At 53.6% G+C, this 17,933-nt stretch overlaps 1 protein-coding gene across 4 annotated transcripts in view; it reads right to left on the bottom strand.

Annotated features, from left to right (window-relative positions):
* Positions 1-16: 16 nt before the first annotated feature.
* The window catches only part of NECAB2 (N-terminal EF-hand calcium binding protein 2), an 87,681-nt gene continuing 69,764 nt past the window's right edge, over positions 17-17,933 (bottom strand). For all 4 annotated transcript variants that reach the window (XM_040615483.1, XM_040615482.1, XM_040615484.1 and 1 more), the window contains 8 exons: positions 5,643-5,779; positions 3,085-3,203; positions 2,822-2,901; positions 1,974-2,030; positions 1,736-1,848; positions 1,343-1,420; positions 912-1,003; positions 17-795 (listed from right to left, as the gene is read on the bottom strand). In XM_040615483.1, coding sequence (XP_040471417.1) covers positions 767-795; positions 912-1,003; positions 1,343-1,420; positions 1,736-1,848; positions 1,974-2,030; positions 2,822-2,901; positions 3,085-3,203; positions 5,643-5,779 — 705 coding nt within the window. In that variant the 3' untranslated portion in view covers positions 17-766. The remainder of the gene's footprint in view (positions 796-911; positions 1,004-1,342; positions 1,421-1,735; positions 1,849-1,973; positions 2,031-2,821; positions 2,902-3,084; positions 3,204-5,642; positions 5,780-17,933) is intronic.

Genomic DNA, 17,933 nt, shown 5'->3' with positions numbered 1-17,933 from the left:
GACACGGCTACACCGCTGGATCCCATCACTGTTTTATTTGGCATCACCGTCCCTGTTGTACAGCAGCTAATAAAGACGGGACAAGGGTATCGGCGAGGGTGCTGCGCCATGCACCCTGAGGGACCCCCACGCGTGGTGGGGTGGGGGCAGGATGGGCAGTGAACCCTGCACACAGACAGACAGACAGACTGACGTACAGACCCCAGGAAGGGGGATGAAGGGGTGGGGGGAAGCTCGCAATCCATCCCCACGCCTGCGAGGCACCCGCTGTCACCATGCACACGTGAAGGAAACCCCTCGGGACCACCCGCACCCCCTGCCCAGGGACACTGGGGACACACACTGTGCTGGGCACAGCCTCAGCCCCAGGCACCACTGCAGGGACCCCCAACTTATCCTCCCCAGGGGGCCTCCAGCATCCCACTCCCAACCCTGCTCCTCATCACCAGCTTCCTCCCCCAGCCTTGCCCCCCACCCATGGCCTGGCTGCCTGCACCCTGTCTCCCCCCACTCCCTGCCTGCCCATGCCTGGCAGACCCCAGGGGACACCCCTCACCCCCCCACCAAAGACCACCCCAGTCCAGGGAGAGGTGACCCAGGTGATGGGGTAGCTGTGGGGGGACGCCCGATGGGGTGCTGGGGACAGACACAGGGGTTTCCTTCGCTGCAGACAGGTCACACCACCACCTCCCGCCCCCCGCCACGCAGGGGCTCACAGCCACCCCACAGCGGGGACGGGTGCTGGTGGGACCCCCGGCACCAGCGGTCACTCTCGGCTCAGGGTACACCAGGCAGCTGCAGGGGAACGACACCAGAGGGTCACCCTGACCCCCCTCCAGTCCCACCCAGCCCGTACCGCCCCCCCCACCCAGCTGTCCCTGTCCCACCCTGCAGGGTGGCCGCCCTCGTACCTGGCACGGCCACGCTGGAGATGGCCTCGGGCTGGCTCAGCGTGTCCACCTTGACGTGCTGGAAGCCCTTGCAGGTGGCACTCTGCAGGTGCCTGCACCCGGGTGGGAGAAACTGGGTGACAGCCTCCCCTTAAATCACCGTCACAGCCCCTCACAGCCCCCTCCCTGGGGCGCAGCACCCTGACACTGGTCAGGACAGTGAGCCCTCCCATCCCTCATGTCCCAAGGCATCTCCAGGTGGGAGATGCACAGACCCCTCCCAAGCCCCCTGTCCCCTCTACAGTGACAGACCAAATCCTCGCCCCTGCCCCCAGGCAGGGGACAGAGCCTGGGGCTCAGCAGCTCCCACACCCCTCCGTGCCCAAGCACTGCACGCACACCCACCCACCCACCCAAAAAAACCCCTGAGCTTTTTGGGCCCCTTCCCCTACCTCTTCCAGTCCTCCTCAGTCTCCCAGAACTCGTAGACGATGAAGGTGACCCCGTCGGGCAGCTTCACTGCCGTGACGCTGGTGGGAGTGGGGAGAGGGGTGAGCCCCAAACCATGGGACATCCCCCCCTCAGCCTCTGCAGCCACAGGCATGCTGTAGGGTGGGCAACTGAGGGGTGACCCCAGCCCCAACAGCCCAGGTAGCAGGGAGCCCCCCCACCCAACACTCCCCAACCCACGCAAAAATTTTGGTGGCCGAGCATCACTGCACCCCCAAATCCCAGCTGTTTTGCCTCAGCCCTTCGCTTGGTGAGGTGGCCCTAGCTTCGAGGGCAGCTGGACATCCCCCTGCCCCCCCAGCCCCCCCGAGCCCCCCGATGCCGGTGGTACCCACTGGAAGCAGTCCCGCTCCCCGGCCACACTCTTCAGGTACTGCTTCAGGGAGCTGCAGAACTCGCCCAGGTGCTTGTGTGACACCGTCATCTCATCCCGCACCAGGAGGAGGTACTGTGGGCCCCCCCCCAAAAAAAACCCACAGTGGCACATGAGACCCAAAAAGCAAGGGGACACCCCTTGCCAAGCCCGATGGCATGCTGCAGGGACCCCCCGGGGGGGTGGCCAGGCACTCTCACCGTGCACGCCGTGCTCTCGCTGTCTGACAGCCGCTGGTGCAGGTCAAACCAGAGGGTCTGGGGAAACGGGGAAAAAGCAGCGGGAGGGGTGGGTGAGCTGAGGCTGGGTGTCCCTCCCAGGGAGGTGGGTTTCTGTCCCCAGCACTCGGTAGGACGGGCTGTGCGCCCTTCTCTGCAGGGGATGGCTCTGAGAGCCACTTGCACCTTCGTACCCTCCCGTCAGGACCCTCTGCTAAAGCTCCCCGTGCTCCCAGGGCAGCTGACAGCCCCGCCACCGTGTCCTCGCATCAGCCCCAAAGCTGCTGTCACCTTTCCACGGTCCCTGAATTGTCCCTGGGGTGGCAGGAGCAGGGGTACCTGTCCCTCCTCAGTGCCCACTGGCACCTTCCCATCCCTGGCCATGCCCTTATTTTCTCTGGCAAGCAGGACCGATATTTTTCTGCCCTGCACAGCACCTCCCTGCCCCCACGTACAGCACCACGTTCCCCCTGTCCCCTTCTGCTCTGAAAATGCAAACCCGGAGGATGTCAGTAACAGCTCCAGCACTGCAACGTTTTCTCCTTCAGTCCCTAGATGGAGTAAGACTGCCTCTGCAAGACACGTCACTTTTCTTCCTTACGTCTTTTTCTTGTTTAAATAAACACACAGTTAATCTTTCCACATTGAATAGCTGCCATCAGCTCGTCAGATGTAATAGCCTCCAACACCGCCCACAGCCCGTGCGTGCCACAGCACAGGGATGGTCATGGCTACCTCTTGGTCACCTCCATCCCCACCAGGGCAGGAAGGCGGTGGAGATGCAGGGACACCTAAGGGACAGCCCCACGCCTGGAATCGCTGGCCCTTACCTTGTCCTCCAGCCTGCCGATCAGCTCAGCCAGCCTGTTGATCTGCCCCTCCAGCCCCTCCGCCTTGGTGTCAGAGGAACCTGCGTGGAGCCGGGAGGCAGTGATGGAGTGAGAGGCACCCTCGGGCACCCCCCAAGAGCCCTGCTGCCCTCTGGGGAAGTTGAGCACCACCCCTGTGCTGCCACCCAGACTGCAGCTCCCTTCCCCAGGTCCCCTGAGTCACCCAAGGTGGCCAATGCAACTGGGAAGCAGCCATCACCTACCAGTCTGGAAGCTCTTCCCTTGCTCCCTGGGGACCATCCAGCTGGTGGGAGAGTAGCTGGGCACGGGGCTGTCATACCAGGTGTCCATCAGACCGTGGGCAGCCTTGCTGGGGTAGGGCCTGCAACCAGAGAGCACACAAGCCATCAGGGCAGAGCCGGGCACGTACAGCACAGCATGAGCCAGCCCCAGGGAGCCAACACTGGAGCATCCCTCTGGGCAACTCTGCCATGGCCACCAGATGCCTCGGAAAGCAGCAGTGGCTGCCCTCCTGCAGCATCCTTCAGCACCAGCCGGTGTGGGGAGTGGGTCAGAATCAGAGCGAGAGCAGCGGGCTGCTCCCAGCAGCCGTCACTTCTCTTTCCTGCTGCAGTTTGCAGCTGCCGTCTGTGTGCAGTGAGGTGGGAATGGGTTCGGGGAAGGCTGGCTCTCTCTCTCCTTCCTCCTCCACCGATGGGGAGCCTGAGCTGCAAGGGAGAGGCTGAGCTGCTCAAAGGGTCTCCAGCATCTCCTCCCAGTGAGAGCAGCTCCATGCCAGCTGCCCACTGGTGGAGGTGCCAGGGGGTCTCAGATCCTCTTGTCATCTCTTGCCAGCCATGGGGCTCGCACCCAGAGGCAGCATGCTGAGCACCGGGGAGCCGATGGGCATGACACTAGCCAGAATTGTCCCTGCCCTCCTGTCCCTCCCCAGGCACCTGGCTCCCTCGGAAGCGCAGCAGCCGGGTGCCCTCCCTACCCTCCCTGGCCACTCCAGACAATTCCAGGTGGCTCCTTTAGTGCCGAGGGAGCCATGTCCGGGCTGCTGTTGTCCCCCAAAATCAGCCCATGTGGCCTTGACCATGTACATGGGAATGAGCAGATCTGGTCCCGAAGAACGTCACCAAGATAAGGAAGCAAGAACGGCGACAGAGGCAGCAGGAACATCCCCATCGCTACAGGCTGTGCAATAATCCCACTGCTGTGCTGAATAATCCCCCGTCAATAGGCAGGAAATTAGGTGAGAACAGAGAAAGATTTCTTCTTAATCACAATTTAATGAGGTGTCTCAGGCTTGGACACTGTGCCTTTCCACTTTGTTTTACAGCCCTGTATTTTAGTGCTTTTTAGGCCACCTTTTTGTCTCTGTGCGGATGTATGAGAACATTTTTTGTGGGGGTTTGGTTTTGAAGTTTTTTTGGCTATTATCACCATGAGAAAACAACTACAATACTCCTCATTATAAACAGGGCCCACACATGGGCAAACAAAAACCAGCAAAGTCTTTCACAGGCTCTAATTGCTCCATCTGATGTTGGGCTTGCTTCCTCCTTATTGTTTCCCAGGAATTCTTACTTTTCCCACATTTTATACAAGGTTTGCTACAGTTTCCTTCCAAAATGAGGAGGAGAAAGTGATATGGGATGATGAAACCCAGAGCATTCCTCCTAGGAAAGCTGGTGAGATGTCACCATGGCTGCCCAGGGTCTCATTGTGTCCCAAACAGCTCCTGTGAGCCCAGCCCACTGCTGTCCTCTCCGGGATGTGGCTGCTGCAGATGTTAAACCCAAAAAGCCAAGACCAGGCTGCAGCGAAGCGTTCGGGCTCGTTGGCCCCTGCAGTGTCCCGGTGGGGAGTGGGATTTTCACTCTCTGCGGTCCCTGTGCATTGGCCGCCTCTGCCCACCTGCAGCTTGGGGAAGCCAGGGCATCTCCCCAGGGCACCGCGTGGCCCCCTGGTTTGTAGGTATGGCAGAAGAGGGATTCACTTCAAGAGCATCTGAGGAATGGTTTCCATGGCAACCCATCCTGGTTACAGTCATCGTGATGATGGTACTCAGGGGAGGTGAGTGACACTATGACACCGAGGGGGGCTACGCTGGGGTTTGGGCTATGCTGCTGGGTACCCCTTACGTTTTAGCCTTGGCAGTGCTTGAGAAATCTTGAAACTGTCTCCTCTGGCTTCTCCAAGCTTGGTAACACATGCTGGGCTGCTGGGATGGGGACAGACCCCTGCACAGAACCCAAGGATGGCAGTGCCCGTTCGCCAGTGCACAAGCACTTTTTGCCTCTATGGATGATGTCACCTGCTGAGTGCCCTGGCAGGAGGGACAGAATCTCTGGCATGGGAAGCCACCCTCTGCGGGCTGTCCCCAGCACACCCAGACACAGCCACCCTGCTGCTGGTGCCTGCGTTTTGCCCTGGATGGGACCAGTGGCTTTGCTCAGAGAAGCAGTCCTGTGCACCCAGTGCTGCCCAGCCCAGCCCCAGGGTGCTGCTCCCTTGTTGGCATCCCCCCCTGCACCACTCAGGGGTGATGGGGTCAAGAGGGACCCTTGGGGCTGTAGGAGAGTGAGGGACAGGGCAGGACGGAGCAGTGGAGGAAAGACATGAGAGCTCTCAGGAAACCGGGAAGGGAGGCAGAGGGAAAGGCAGCTGCTCGCCAAGCTCCCCTGTGCTCCCACACACTGCCTGCTGCATTTTCCTTCATCCCACAAAAGCATCTTCTTCCTCTCCCTCCCCCTCCCCCCCCACCTCTAAAATCAACCAGGAAGCAGAGAGGAGGGCAGGAGGTGCTGCAGACCTGGCGGGGTTGGTTTGCTCATCGATGGCATCCACGGCACTCTCCACGGAGCTCAGCAGCGACTGGGTCTGGTTTGCAGTCTCCTTCAGCAAGAAGCGGGTCACAAACTGGTCCACGTTGCTGCCGCTCTCGTACACCTGCCAAGGCAGACAGTGAGCACGGTGAGACCCAGCGCCCGATGCCGGCGGGCACCCCAGCCGGTGCAGCATCCATCTGACATCCCACGCACAAGCTGGTCCCCTCTGTGTCCCTGACCATGAGGGCCACAGGAAGAACGAGCCTGTGCTGTCCCACCCCACGGGAAGCGTATAACCCTGCAGCATCTGTAGGTCACCCAGCATATAGCCCCTCCAGCATCCATCACCCTGGGACAGACTTGTAGAGGCTGTGACAGGAGGGAGTGTGGGCAGCGAGGCACATCAGCATCGCTTTATTTGTAGATAAATAAAGCAACGCAAAGAGGCGATTACCCAAAGCCCATAGTTGCTCTCTTTACTGTGATCTTACTTTACTATTGCCTCGCATTAGTTGCCAACAGTATGGCCAACCCGGTGCTAAAGAGGTTGGGGACAACTGACATGGTTGTCACCAAGCAGCCACAAGCTGAAGATGCCTTCAAGCCAGCAGCAGAAAGCTCCGGCAGCCCCCACCCAGCCTCCCTCCCTCCCGTCCCATGCTGCAAAACAAGAGCTTCAGCATATTTTGGTGGTGGTTTGTTGTTGGGGTTTTTTTTTGGAAGCGGGAGCAAAGGAAAGCTCTGGCTGATGGAGACAGCCTACAGAGCAGGAATGCCTTCAGCAGGAGGCAGGCTGCTCCCAGGGAGCTTTGGTGCAGGAGGACAAGCTGTTCAAGCCACAGAAGCTCCTGGAATAGTCCAAACCCTCCCAAGACAGCCGACACTTAATAAAATGTTTAAAGAGTGCAACTGATCTGCTTAGAGTACGCAGCCCCCCTCCCCCAGCACAGCCTTGCTGTGCCCTGCCCACGGCATGGTGCTGCTCCTCTACCTCCTGCCAGAGGACACTGGCACAAATGGACCGACACAACCAGTTCCACACCCGCACAACCAGCCCAGTGTTGGCCCAACACCATTACAACCAGTCCAACACCAGCCGAACTGGTCTGACCCCAACCCAACCAGGCCAAGTCCAGCCCAGCCAGGCCACCGGCCACACCAGTTCTGGCTGAAGCTAAGCACTCAGCATCATAATTAAAAAAACTTCAGGTTCCTCTCAACCCAAACTCACTGGCATCGCTTTTTCCTCAGAGTCTTTCCAACCCATCAGTGCCTGCAGGGACAGCATGTGGCCCAGGCAAACCCCTGCTGGGCAGCCCGTCCTTGCCTGCTAGCACCTCCTGGCACGGGATTCCTCTGGGATTCACGAGTTTTGGCTCCAGGAGATGGGGACGGACACTCCTGGATCCCTGCCTTCCACTGGCAATGACCAAACTCAGGGGTGAGAGTGCTCCGGTCCCGGCACCACCAGTTATCTGAGCACGTAGCGGCACAACACGAGTACCCCAAGCTCCCCAAAGCAAATTATTCTTGTTTTATGGTGAAGCGATTAATGAGGGTTATTTCCATGGCAACTTGAGCAGCTCTGCAAGAACCCAGAAGACCTTTATCCCTGATTTTAAATCATAAAAGAAGAATGAGTTGAAGAAAAACACTCCTGGGGAAACTGGTTGTAGATGTGATTTCTCACCCGTGGTTTGGTAGGGGAACATGAGCTCCTTGATGGCTTCTTGAGCATCCAACTAGCCTGGCAGTTAATGACATCTCTCAACCACAAAAAACTTGCTCCCCTCCCCCTCACAGCCACATGCAGTGTGCTGTATATGTGACCTCCTGCAGCTGCTCGCTGTAGCACCACTGGATGGCGGGGAACTATGTGCGGAGTCGCCCTTTCACCAGCACAGCCTGTCCCAGGACACTGGTCAAATGGAGACAGGACCAGCTCAGCAGATCTGCACGAGCACCCAGCACTGGGATGCTCCTTGGGTGTGCACACAGGACCCTGCCACCTTTCTCCAAGCAGGACCATGCTCCCCTCCGCAGCGCCAGTGCTGCCCAGCACACTCCACCAGTACCACCATTATCCAACAGTCAGGTCAGAGGGAGGAAAGCCGGCATCAGCGCAGGGTACAGGGAGATGCAGCAAAAAACTGCAGGCAGGAGAGGGGGGTGATCACCCTGTCCGGGACCATCAAAGCCTCAGAAACACAACGCAGTGGTCGCCTGTGTGTCATGTCCTCTCTCCACGGCCCGGCAGTGTTTGGCAGCGAGGACAGCTGGCTTGGAGAGACACACACACACTCACCTGCTGGCTGCTAGCAGGGACATTCACAGCGCCCTGAAGCCAAGCGCAGCCGCTGCAGCACCGCTCACCCGTGCGAATGAGCATGGGACCGTGAGCGTGATGGAGCAGCGTCCCCATCACACAACCAAAGATCGGTGTCTCGCTTGCTCGCCCCTTTGGGATTTTGCCTTATTTTACCAGTACAGCACACAGTACCCATGGCAGTGGGTGCTGTGCCATGGGACCACGCAGCCTCCCAGGGGCTGGATGTGCCTCCTTGCCCACCATAGATGGGGTTGCTGCTGGGCTTTTTGGATCGGGATGCCAGTGCCACCATGTCGAGCTTGGACATCTCCTGACAAGTCCTGCCCAGCTTTCCCTTGCCCCGTGCAGGCAGGGAGAGGGATGAACGGGCAGCCTGGGACCATGGATGTGACAGCTGGTGAAGCATCGCACCGAGCCCCCTCCGTGGGAGGCACAGGCACCACTGCAAGACAAATAAACAGCAATAGAGCCAAGGGAGTGATGTGAAAACATTTGTTGAGCATTTGGATTGGGAAAAACAATTTGAATGCCATCACAAATATTCCTGGATAGTTGGATGATCTCTGTTCTCCCCAGAAAAATACAACTTGCTCAGAACACACAATATACACTATATATGCATGTGTATTCTTTCCAAGCATCATTACACATATACACGCAGACAATACGTATCACAACTGAACAAGTCTGTATAGACAGTGTATTCAATTCACTGTCAAGGAACCTCATCCCTCATCTTCCTCTGCCAGCACATGCTTTGGAAAGAGCCCCACACCAGGCCAAATCCGCTCCTTCACCCAGGCAATCATCTTATCATTTAATACATCCTCCACTATCCTCACGCTGGCTGAGGGTGTATTAAATCGATAAATCTTGGCAAAGACATATCATTGCATTTGGGATCTGAAACTATTTCTTTTGCATTTCCCCTCCCTCCACGGCTGCTCCCCCCCTGCACGCCCCTGCCAGCAACCAGCAGTTTGCCCATAATGACGGTGTAAATATATTAAACAGGCACTCAGACAGGCTCTGCTATAATTACAGATAGGTTTTGATTAACTCTTGCACCCAGCCTTGCTCTGATTGCTGGTGCTGGGGATCTGATTGCTGCCTCGGCAGCGGGCTGCTCTTCCCATGGGCCGGGGGCTATGCCCCTCCTCGTGGATTTAATATAGACCTGCAGGCCCCCGGGAGCTGCTGCTGCTGCTAAACACAGAGCTGTGCATGCTCCTTCGAGCGGCTGATTGGGCTATTCTTTTAATTAAGAGCACTGGTTTTCTGGGACATGATTTGCCCTGCTGAGCAGGGGGGCTAGAAGCGAGCATGGGGCTGGCCGGAGCTGGGGGCTGCATCCAGGTCCCCGTGCCCTGAGGCCCCTTCTGCTGCTCCAAGCACTATTGCACTGCAAAGACACAGTAATTCCCCATTAATGTCCCTTTCCAGGGAGATCTGCAGCACCCGTGCCTTGTCCTCTTCTCTGATAGTCACCCAAACCATGTAGAACATCCCCGTGGATGCTCCAAGCCCATCAACTGATTTTACACCGGCTCCGCTCTCTTATCCCACGCTCCATTTCCCTGCTGCAGGTGCGAAGAGTGCACGGCTGCTCTTCCATTTCAACCCATACATCAAATAAATGGGGTAAATGCTATTTACCTCCACTTTTCTACTGCTCTCCGAGACTCCAGCCCATCTCCTGCAAATGCCACCAAAAATTTTCCTGATCAGCCCTTCCCACGCCTGACGTGAACAGATCGCTCCCCCTAGCACAGGAGCCTGCTCCTTTTGGAAAATCACATTTATGAAGGCACAGGCTATACCGAGCACCATCTGATCACTCGGACTGGTTCTGGCTGGTAGAATATAAGGCTGAGAGATTTTGCCTAGTTAAATGTTGGGATTTTATTACCTAGCTACACCCTACAATCTCGGTTCAGCTCTAGGGTAAACCAGGCGATTCCCATGTTCATTTAGATCAGTTTAACTCCCTACATCAAGATTCGTTGGAAGGATGGATGCCAGCCAGCATGGAGGAATATTGGGGTGTCCGTGAAGATCTGATGCTTTTTAACAGGCCAGTAAGTCCAATAACTCTGAAATTAAAACTCCAATAGCTCTGAAATTAAAACAACGGTGGGGTTCCCCCCACACACACCTCGATAACTCTGTCTATTTGCCAACCCAGCTGTGACATTTGCTCTCAGGAGCTGGGTCTGAGACACGTGTCCTCAGAGGTTTTTCAGCAGTCCCTCGGGCTCTCCTCTAGCCAATTGTCTTATTTGACACTGCAAAAACAAGTCATTAAGAAGACCAGCTCCAAAGGGATCCTTCCCATCATCTTACTAAAACATTTGTCACTCTGTCCTAGGGAGATTTAATGAGGTTTGGTCTTATTAATTCCACCCTGAAGAGTTATTCCCTCTTTGCTTCGCTTGAGAAGTTAAAATATTTATGGAGATAATATAATAATTGCTGCTCAATGAAGCTGCTTTGTGCCAGAAGCTCTTGGAGGGGCACATCTCCAAGCATGCTCTTTCCCATCCAGCTAGCCGATGAGTTCAAGGCTAGAAAGACTTTGGCATCACAGATCCTACCCTGCTGCAGAGTGTTTTGCTGGCAAGCCTTGGGTGAGGAAGGAGCATGGTGGCTACCGAAGAGGCAGAGAAGGGTAAAAAAGGCACCTCTTCCCTTGCTACATCCCCAGCTGCCTGGCCTTGATGTCTGCTGCTGCTGCAAAGGGATGGCTGCGCGCGTCTGCAGCAAGAAACAAACGTAAAAGGCTTGTTGAAAGGATGGCCTTGGGATTTCTACAGGGGACGGCTCTCAGCAGAGCTTCAGAAAGCGTCACTGTTTGAAAAACCAGGTCATGAGCCAGAGACATTGGAAAACAAGAGAAAGAACGAGTGAGAAAGGACAATTTGCTTTAGCAACAGTGCCGAGTGCCCAGTGCCGAGCTCTCTGGTCAGCCAGCTGAGGTCCAAGCCCCAAATCCCACACCTCCCTTCACATCACAGGCTTTTTATGTGCCTGTAAAGCACCTCCCCATGCACAGCAGGTGCGCACACAGGGGCACAGGCTGCCCAAAGCCCCACCACAGCTCTTCCAGCTTTCCATTTCCATAGGCACCTGCCCCAAATCTGCCCTAATTATGGCACAGATTAATGAAAACACCCTTGGGAAGTGTTACCTGTGCAGATCACAGCTGGGACTTTGGTGCCATTGAATGCTTGGACTTGCCAGCACCAGCGTCGAGCATCCCACACCGGGCATTGCGAACAGATGCCCAGAGCTGGGCTCTCATGGCCGTGTTCCTGTGGGTACCAAATGACTGAAAAGGGAGATTTTCAATGTTGTTGAGCATCTCAAAGCTTCTTTGCTGGCATTTTTAAAGGTCACTATTTAGCTCGTTAAGACTACAGGATGTAAAATATAAATGATTCTGAGCCACCCACGGACTCGGAGACCCCCCCTGCGACAGCCCCGTACCTTCCCTTTACCTTGAAGCGTTACAGCCTGACCAACAAGGCTTTCCAGAGCTGCTTTTCAGCAAGACTGGCCAAATTGGCTGACATTTACCAAGCCTGGGGACATTGACAGCTTCTCAAATTTTTATTAACTCCAACCACGGCTGAAGCACGCCCACGGAGTGATGGCACTGAACCGAAGAGGCTTTTCAAGTGGAAACCACAGCCAATTCTGTTTCACCCACACTTTTCCTCCAGTTAAAAAAAAAACAACCAAGCAACCCAACAACAAACCCATTGCCATGCCATGAAACACCTCTGTCAAACCTCATCCCGGGATGACGGAGAGGTTATCTTCCACCCACTCACCCTTTTACAAACCAGGCATGTGTTGCGCTGTAACCTCTGAGTGGCTGATTTAAATTCGTTGCTTCTAATTGCCTGGTTTCTTCCAAGAGATATTTTCTTACACTTACAATAACACTCAGACCTGCCTCTCACTCCTTTCCCTCCCTTCGGCTCTTAAATCCCTTCAGAAGCAGAGACCCAAAACTGATTGCCTGGCACATAATCAGTAGAAGAAACCTGAAGAGAACAGACACTTAAATAGTTGATAAATGAAAGCATTAACATATGAAAGACCCTCAGCCTTCCCGAAACAGCTCTAAAGAAACAAATGAGACACCTGTTCAGTCAAAAAAAAAAAAAAAATGATGATGTGATGATGGCAGCACATGGGGTTTAAAAGCCTTTTGCTATAAAATCCTCCTTTTATAAACCTCGGTGCTGGACCCTGGTCAGCTTATGTTTGCCTTGCCTGGTCCTGGGACTTCCCTCTTCCCATTATTAGGAAATGTCCTGGCTGTGATATAATCCCATCATTTCTCATTACAGCCACGAGTGTGTGAGGGGGGGGTAGCTGTTGGCCCATACGTGTGCTATACATCACACCCCCCGGGGTTGCCTATGGATCAAGAGGCATATGGCACTTTCACACCCTGTCCACATCGCCAGCAGGCAAAGAAGAAACTTGGAAATAAAGCGTGGCCTCCTACTTCTGAACACCCTGACTATAATTAGCCTTTCCCTCCACGCAAGTTCCTAATTAGCTGTATATAGTGTCCACAAGACGGTAAACGAATACACATTTTCTTTCAGTTTTCCAAGGAAAGTACAGATTTTGTTTTCCAAACAGGACCTACTCAAAAGACCCTGTAGATGTAGTGACATGGGATGGTCAAGCTGCTGAAGGCTCAGCCTGGTCATGCCAGCTGGTTACGTGTTGACTCGGTCCCTGCCTATCCTTTTGGTGGCTCCTTCAAAGCCGCTCTCGGGCTTTGAACACAGCGCTGATGTCTGTATACGATTTATTTAATCCCAGGAGCAATAGCCTTAAAACTGGAGGGAGGAGGAGGAAGAGAATGTTCTACAGGAGGTCCATCAGAGCTGGAGCCAGGGCAGCATGAGTAGGACCTCCAGAGAAGATGCTCTTCCTTCTCAGAGTGAGAGGAGGGACATGAATTTTGCAGTGAGAGACAAGCAGAAGAATAGTGAATAAACATCTTTGTCTAAAAATATGCTCCAAGAAAGACCTTCTTAAGATTCATCTCCCTGCCAGCCCCGCTGTGCTCCGTGGCAGTCTGGCAGCCCGGCTGGATCTCAGGCACAGCCCTGGGGGTGCTGGCAAGGAAATTGCTCTGGTTGGTATCGCATGGAGAATCGGCTTTCTGGCCTGGAGTCTGAACAGAAAAGTTGGGGGAAATTCAGTTCTTGCAGAACTGGAGTAGCACTGTTGCTTTAATTTGTAGTGCAATATTTTCTTAAATTAATTTCAAGGAAGAGTTGCAGAAATACTATCCGAGAAGCTAAACAGATATGTCTTGTTTCTTTCTCAATTATTCTTGAACTATAAAGTTCCATAACTTTTCCAGAAATTCACGATTTTTTTTTCTACAGAAATCAATACTGAAATTGTTCGGAAACGTATCATTCAAAACACAAGGAAAGATGACTCGGCCTTTACCTGTTCACCACCCCGTCACCACTGCTTCCTTTTTTCAGCCTAACCCATTCACCATGAATACATCTTTAATTGCATTATAGGAGTGTTTCAAAGCTGGTGTTTCATATAAAATCACCCGTCTAAGAAAGGGGCAAAAAAGCAGCTAACAATCCCTGAGACAACCCCCTCCCCAGCAGGGCAGACCTCCGTGATGCCAAGTGAGGGTGGATGATGCTCTGAGCCTCCCAGAAAAGGCCAGCTGGCCATTTGAGCCAACAGCCTGACTCCTAAAGAAGAGCCAAATGTTTCCCAGAAGGAAGACGATGACAAGCTGCACAGGATCTCCCAGGGTTCAGCCAGGTACAAAGTACCAGGAGATAAGCTGCTCCCGTGTTGGGCAGCAAGGAAGCTGGGGAAGCGCTTCCCCGAAGGACCCCCTGATGGGCAGCAGGGCACGATCGCCCAGGAGGAAAGACGAAGCAATAGATGTGCTGCACTGCAGTGGTACCCCACGGCCTTCAGACTAGGGGACCTCAGCGGCTGCTCCTGTAACCACCACGGCTGGGTGCGAGCAGAGCCAGGGTCAGAGCACGATGCCTGTGGGAACCCGGAGCAGCTCACACTGTTTGAGCTGGGCACTACCCAGAGCTGCTCCCACCGTGTTGCTCTTACACCAGCCGCGGAGCAGCATCCCGGCACAGCAAAGCACTGCTCCAGGAGCCTCAGGTGCCCTCGGGGTGAGCACCAGGTCTGTTCAGCAGAGCAGGAGAAAAACTGCTCAAGTAAAATGAGAGGATGAGATAAAGGATTAGCTGGAGGGTTCGATGAAAAGATTATTTTGAAGGATTATTTCTACTGACTATTTTATCTTGAGGTGTCATCTTTCAAAAAAAGAGCAATATCATATTTGCCAAGCTTAATTTTGGCAGGTAAGGATGCAAATGAGATCACTCTATATTGCTGTTCTGGACTGTGCTCTAAAACAACGAGAAAAATCCATCATTTTTAACATCCAAGAGTGGTGGCAAATGGTGCTTGCTCTGGGGCTGTGAGTTGCTCCAACAAGTGCTCCCTTGCAGTGTGCTGCAAGTTTGGGGAGACCCACAGCCACACTGGTACCAGCTGCAGCGAGAGGAGGGTGGCTGCAGCAGCTCCCAGTGAGCCTCCGGAGCCCAGCATCTCCTGCTCACTGCCATGACATGTCGTAAGGCAGAGACAAGAAGGGTGAATCACAGCAGGAACAATTTAACTTGCAAATAACACATGCAGACCTGTTCACCTGTCTGTGTATACCTCTGGACTCCCCAGCACCGCTAGAGCATCAGCAGCTGGTATTGAAGGTCAGTACGCTCGGTTTTCCCTTTATGATTTACATATTCTCTCATTTAAATAATGATTCTTGGGGTGGGGGAAATCTGCCTGCAGCTGGTTTGGGGACAGTGCCTGTCCATAAGACACACATGTGTTATTTGGCACCCTGACACGAGAAGGCTCTCAGGGGTTGTCACCACTTGATGATATTTACATTCCAAGTCCATTAAATGAGATAAAAAAGGATTTTGCCAAGTGATAGACTGGCAGCGGAGCTGGCAGCAAGCAAGGAGTAAATCACTGTCTTTCACGTCTCCTTTTGCTCCCCTCCAGGACCAAAAGTGATGCTGAGCATCTAGCAGAGGATGGTCCAGAGCCAGCTGCCGGTCCTCAGGCCTCTTCCATAACTCTCTCTTGTTGTGCCTCACTCCTCCCTGAAGCCAGTCGCTGAATCCCCCCTAATCTGTCAGCACCCCCCCTGCCCTGCTCTGCTCACCTGGCCTCACCGAAGCAGAGCGGCACAGCCTTTCCCTGCACCATGTTCACAGGCACCAGAGAGACCAGCTCCACCCCATTCCAGTACATGCACGGGAGGCTGTTGCACCTGCAGCTCCAATTTTGAGCCATTTTGCTTTCCAAGCCCTGGGATGAGGCACACACCAAAACCCAAAGACCATCACCAGCCCTGCCTGGTACCCAACAGGAGCATCTCCAGGATGGGATGATTTGACCTGAAATCTGAGCTGCTTCCTCCTTGAGGGCGAATTCCACACTCAGCTTATTTGGGATGTCTTTGCAGCTTGCTTTTTAAAGTTTGCCTCACTGCTGAAGGTCAGCCTTGCTGGTGTTTCCATGCTCAGTGCTGCAAAACGCTGATTTGGCAAAGGTGGGGAGCAGGAGCAATCCCAGTGCAGCAGGCGGTGGAAGCCGGATGCAGCAGAAACGGGGCTAATTGTGCCTCTCAAATACAAAAAAAACCCACAAAATGTGTTTTTTACCAATTTCCCAGGGTGTCCAGGTGTTGTTCAGTGGTAACCACCACCCCAGCACTATCACTCTGGCTCCCCAGGCACCGTCCCCCACTCCTCCATCCCCAGCACCCCTCGATGCTGGCAGGGCTGGTGGAGATATTGGGTGGGCACTGTCCCACAGCGGGCAAGGGGACAGTGACCACACAGGAGGGACAGCATCACCTGGCTCTGGTCCTCCAGCTCCCACCGCACCCCACACACCCTTTGACACCAGACACAGAATCACACTGGTTTTGATACTTGCCAACTGCGCTATAAAAGAGTAAATGAGAATAATATAGAACATCTCCCACTGTCAGGTTGGTTTAAATCCCGAAAGTTCATTTCCTTTCTCTCCAATTTAACTTTGCATTTCCCGTCATCACTGGCAGTCGTTTCAACGCAGCATGAACATCAGAGTATTGGAAAATAATTACAATGGCAGATTTTGTTTTGCTGTATGAGACCTTCCACTATTGAATCTAATTACCGCTGATACTTTATGAGCTCCTCCAGCACGAGATAATTGCTGCTTTCTCTTTTTATGAGCAAGAAATAATCAGTTGTCTTTTAAGGTGAGAAATATAAACAGCAATTAAATACCGCGGCTATCCAGCCCCTCTCATCAGCAGGCACCTCTCATCAGAAAGCCAACACAGACGAAGGTTAGGCTCCATTTGTTGTATGCACCGAGTATTTTTTTGTAACGGAGAGGAGAGGGAGGGAATAAGGATCACTGTCAAATGGTTAGTAGTTTTCTCCAGCCGCTGAAATGCTTATTTTAATACAGGGAAGCAGGAGAATCTCACAAGCAAAACAAGTCATAGTGCTCAGCATCAGCACCAAGCCCTCTGCAGGATCCGGCCTCAGGGAAGAGCTGCAGAGACAGCAACAGGCTGGAGCATCACTGGGCACAAAACCACGCTTGGGTCCTACCAAAACCTGCTGCTTCAACAATCTTTTCCCTGATCCAGTGTTTGTAAAAATATATTTATATGTACTTATCCCCTAAACATCCTAACATCAGCACAGGGAGCTTGGCTACAGCATCACACACGGAGGAGGTGGAGCAGAAGGAGACCTTTCTGTGGGGACCCATCAGACAGGTGGGAGCTCACACCAGCTTTTGCAATCCTGGAACGGATCTTATCCCTGGGGCTGAAGCCTTATCTTGGGAGCGTGGTCCCAGCCTGGAGGAAACAGGGCAGCCTGCGCTGCCCTCCAGGCTGGGGTGGGGTGTGGGAACACCCAGCTGAAAACCACTGGGAAGACCTCAGTGGGGTTATTTTACTGGTTCAGAGGTTCGGATCGTAAGAAGCCTCCTTCTGACACTGCGTTCGCAATCCTGACGCTAAAACTAGGAAGTTTAGTAAACAATTTTTTTTTTTTCCTTTAGGGAAAACACATACGAAACCCCCTCACATCTCATGAAAAAGCCCTAATGGTTTGCAGTCGGTAAAAGCCTCTGCTGCTGCCTGGAAGTCTGTCCTGTCTAAACACGGGAGATGAGTTTCTCTACCACCTACAACAGCTTATTTTCTGGTTTTGGGTTTGTTGGTTTTTTGTTGGGTTTTTTTTCCTTCAGTTCTTTACTTGAACAAAGCGCCTGCGTTTGAATAATTCATTGATGAGGTTTGTACCGCTTTGTTCACACAATCACAGCAGGGAGCAATGTTTTTCATGAAATACTTCTTTGCCAGCCTCCCTCCGTGAAGGAGCCTTCCTCTCTTTGCTCGCTTGCCAAAAGTCTGCCAGCTGGCAAGGAGCAACACACCCCATGGGCTGATGAAATGGGGGCGATGAGGGGATTGCTGGGGCGGCACTCCCTCGCCTGCTTTTAGCCATCTAGAAGGGAAACATCTGCATTTGAGATTCAGAGTGTTGTGATCCTTCAGCGTCACAGGAGGAAGATGCCTCCAGCATCCTCTGGATCTCCCCAGTTCCCTCCACAAAATCATGATGGAGGGGACCAGCTCAGTTTTAGGTAAATAATCTTTCCCCATTGCAATTAAATTGCAATTAAAGCAGGTGAACCCTGCCACAAATTTTAGATTCAAGGAGGAAGAAAGATGCTCTTCTTACGAAGGCAGTGGATTGGGATTATGAATAATCATCCTGCCTCTGCTGCACATTCCGTATTCAAGGTAATACCCACATGC

This window comes from Falco naumanni, chromosome 15 (assembly GCF_017639655.2).
Source record: "Falco naumanni isolate bFalNau1 chromosome 15, bFalNau1.pat, whole genome shotgun sequence".
Classification (NCBI taxonomy): domain Eukaryota; kingdom Metazoa; phylum Chordata; class Aves; order Falconiformes; family Falconidae; genus Falco; species Falco naumanni.
Note: the sequence above shows the minus strand (reverse complement) of the source record. Positions and strands in the feature narration are given on the sequence as shown.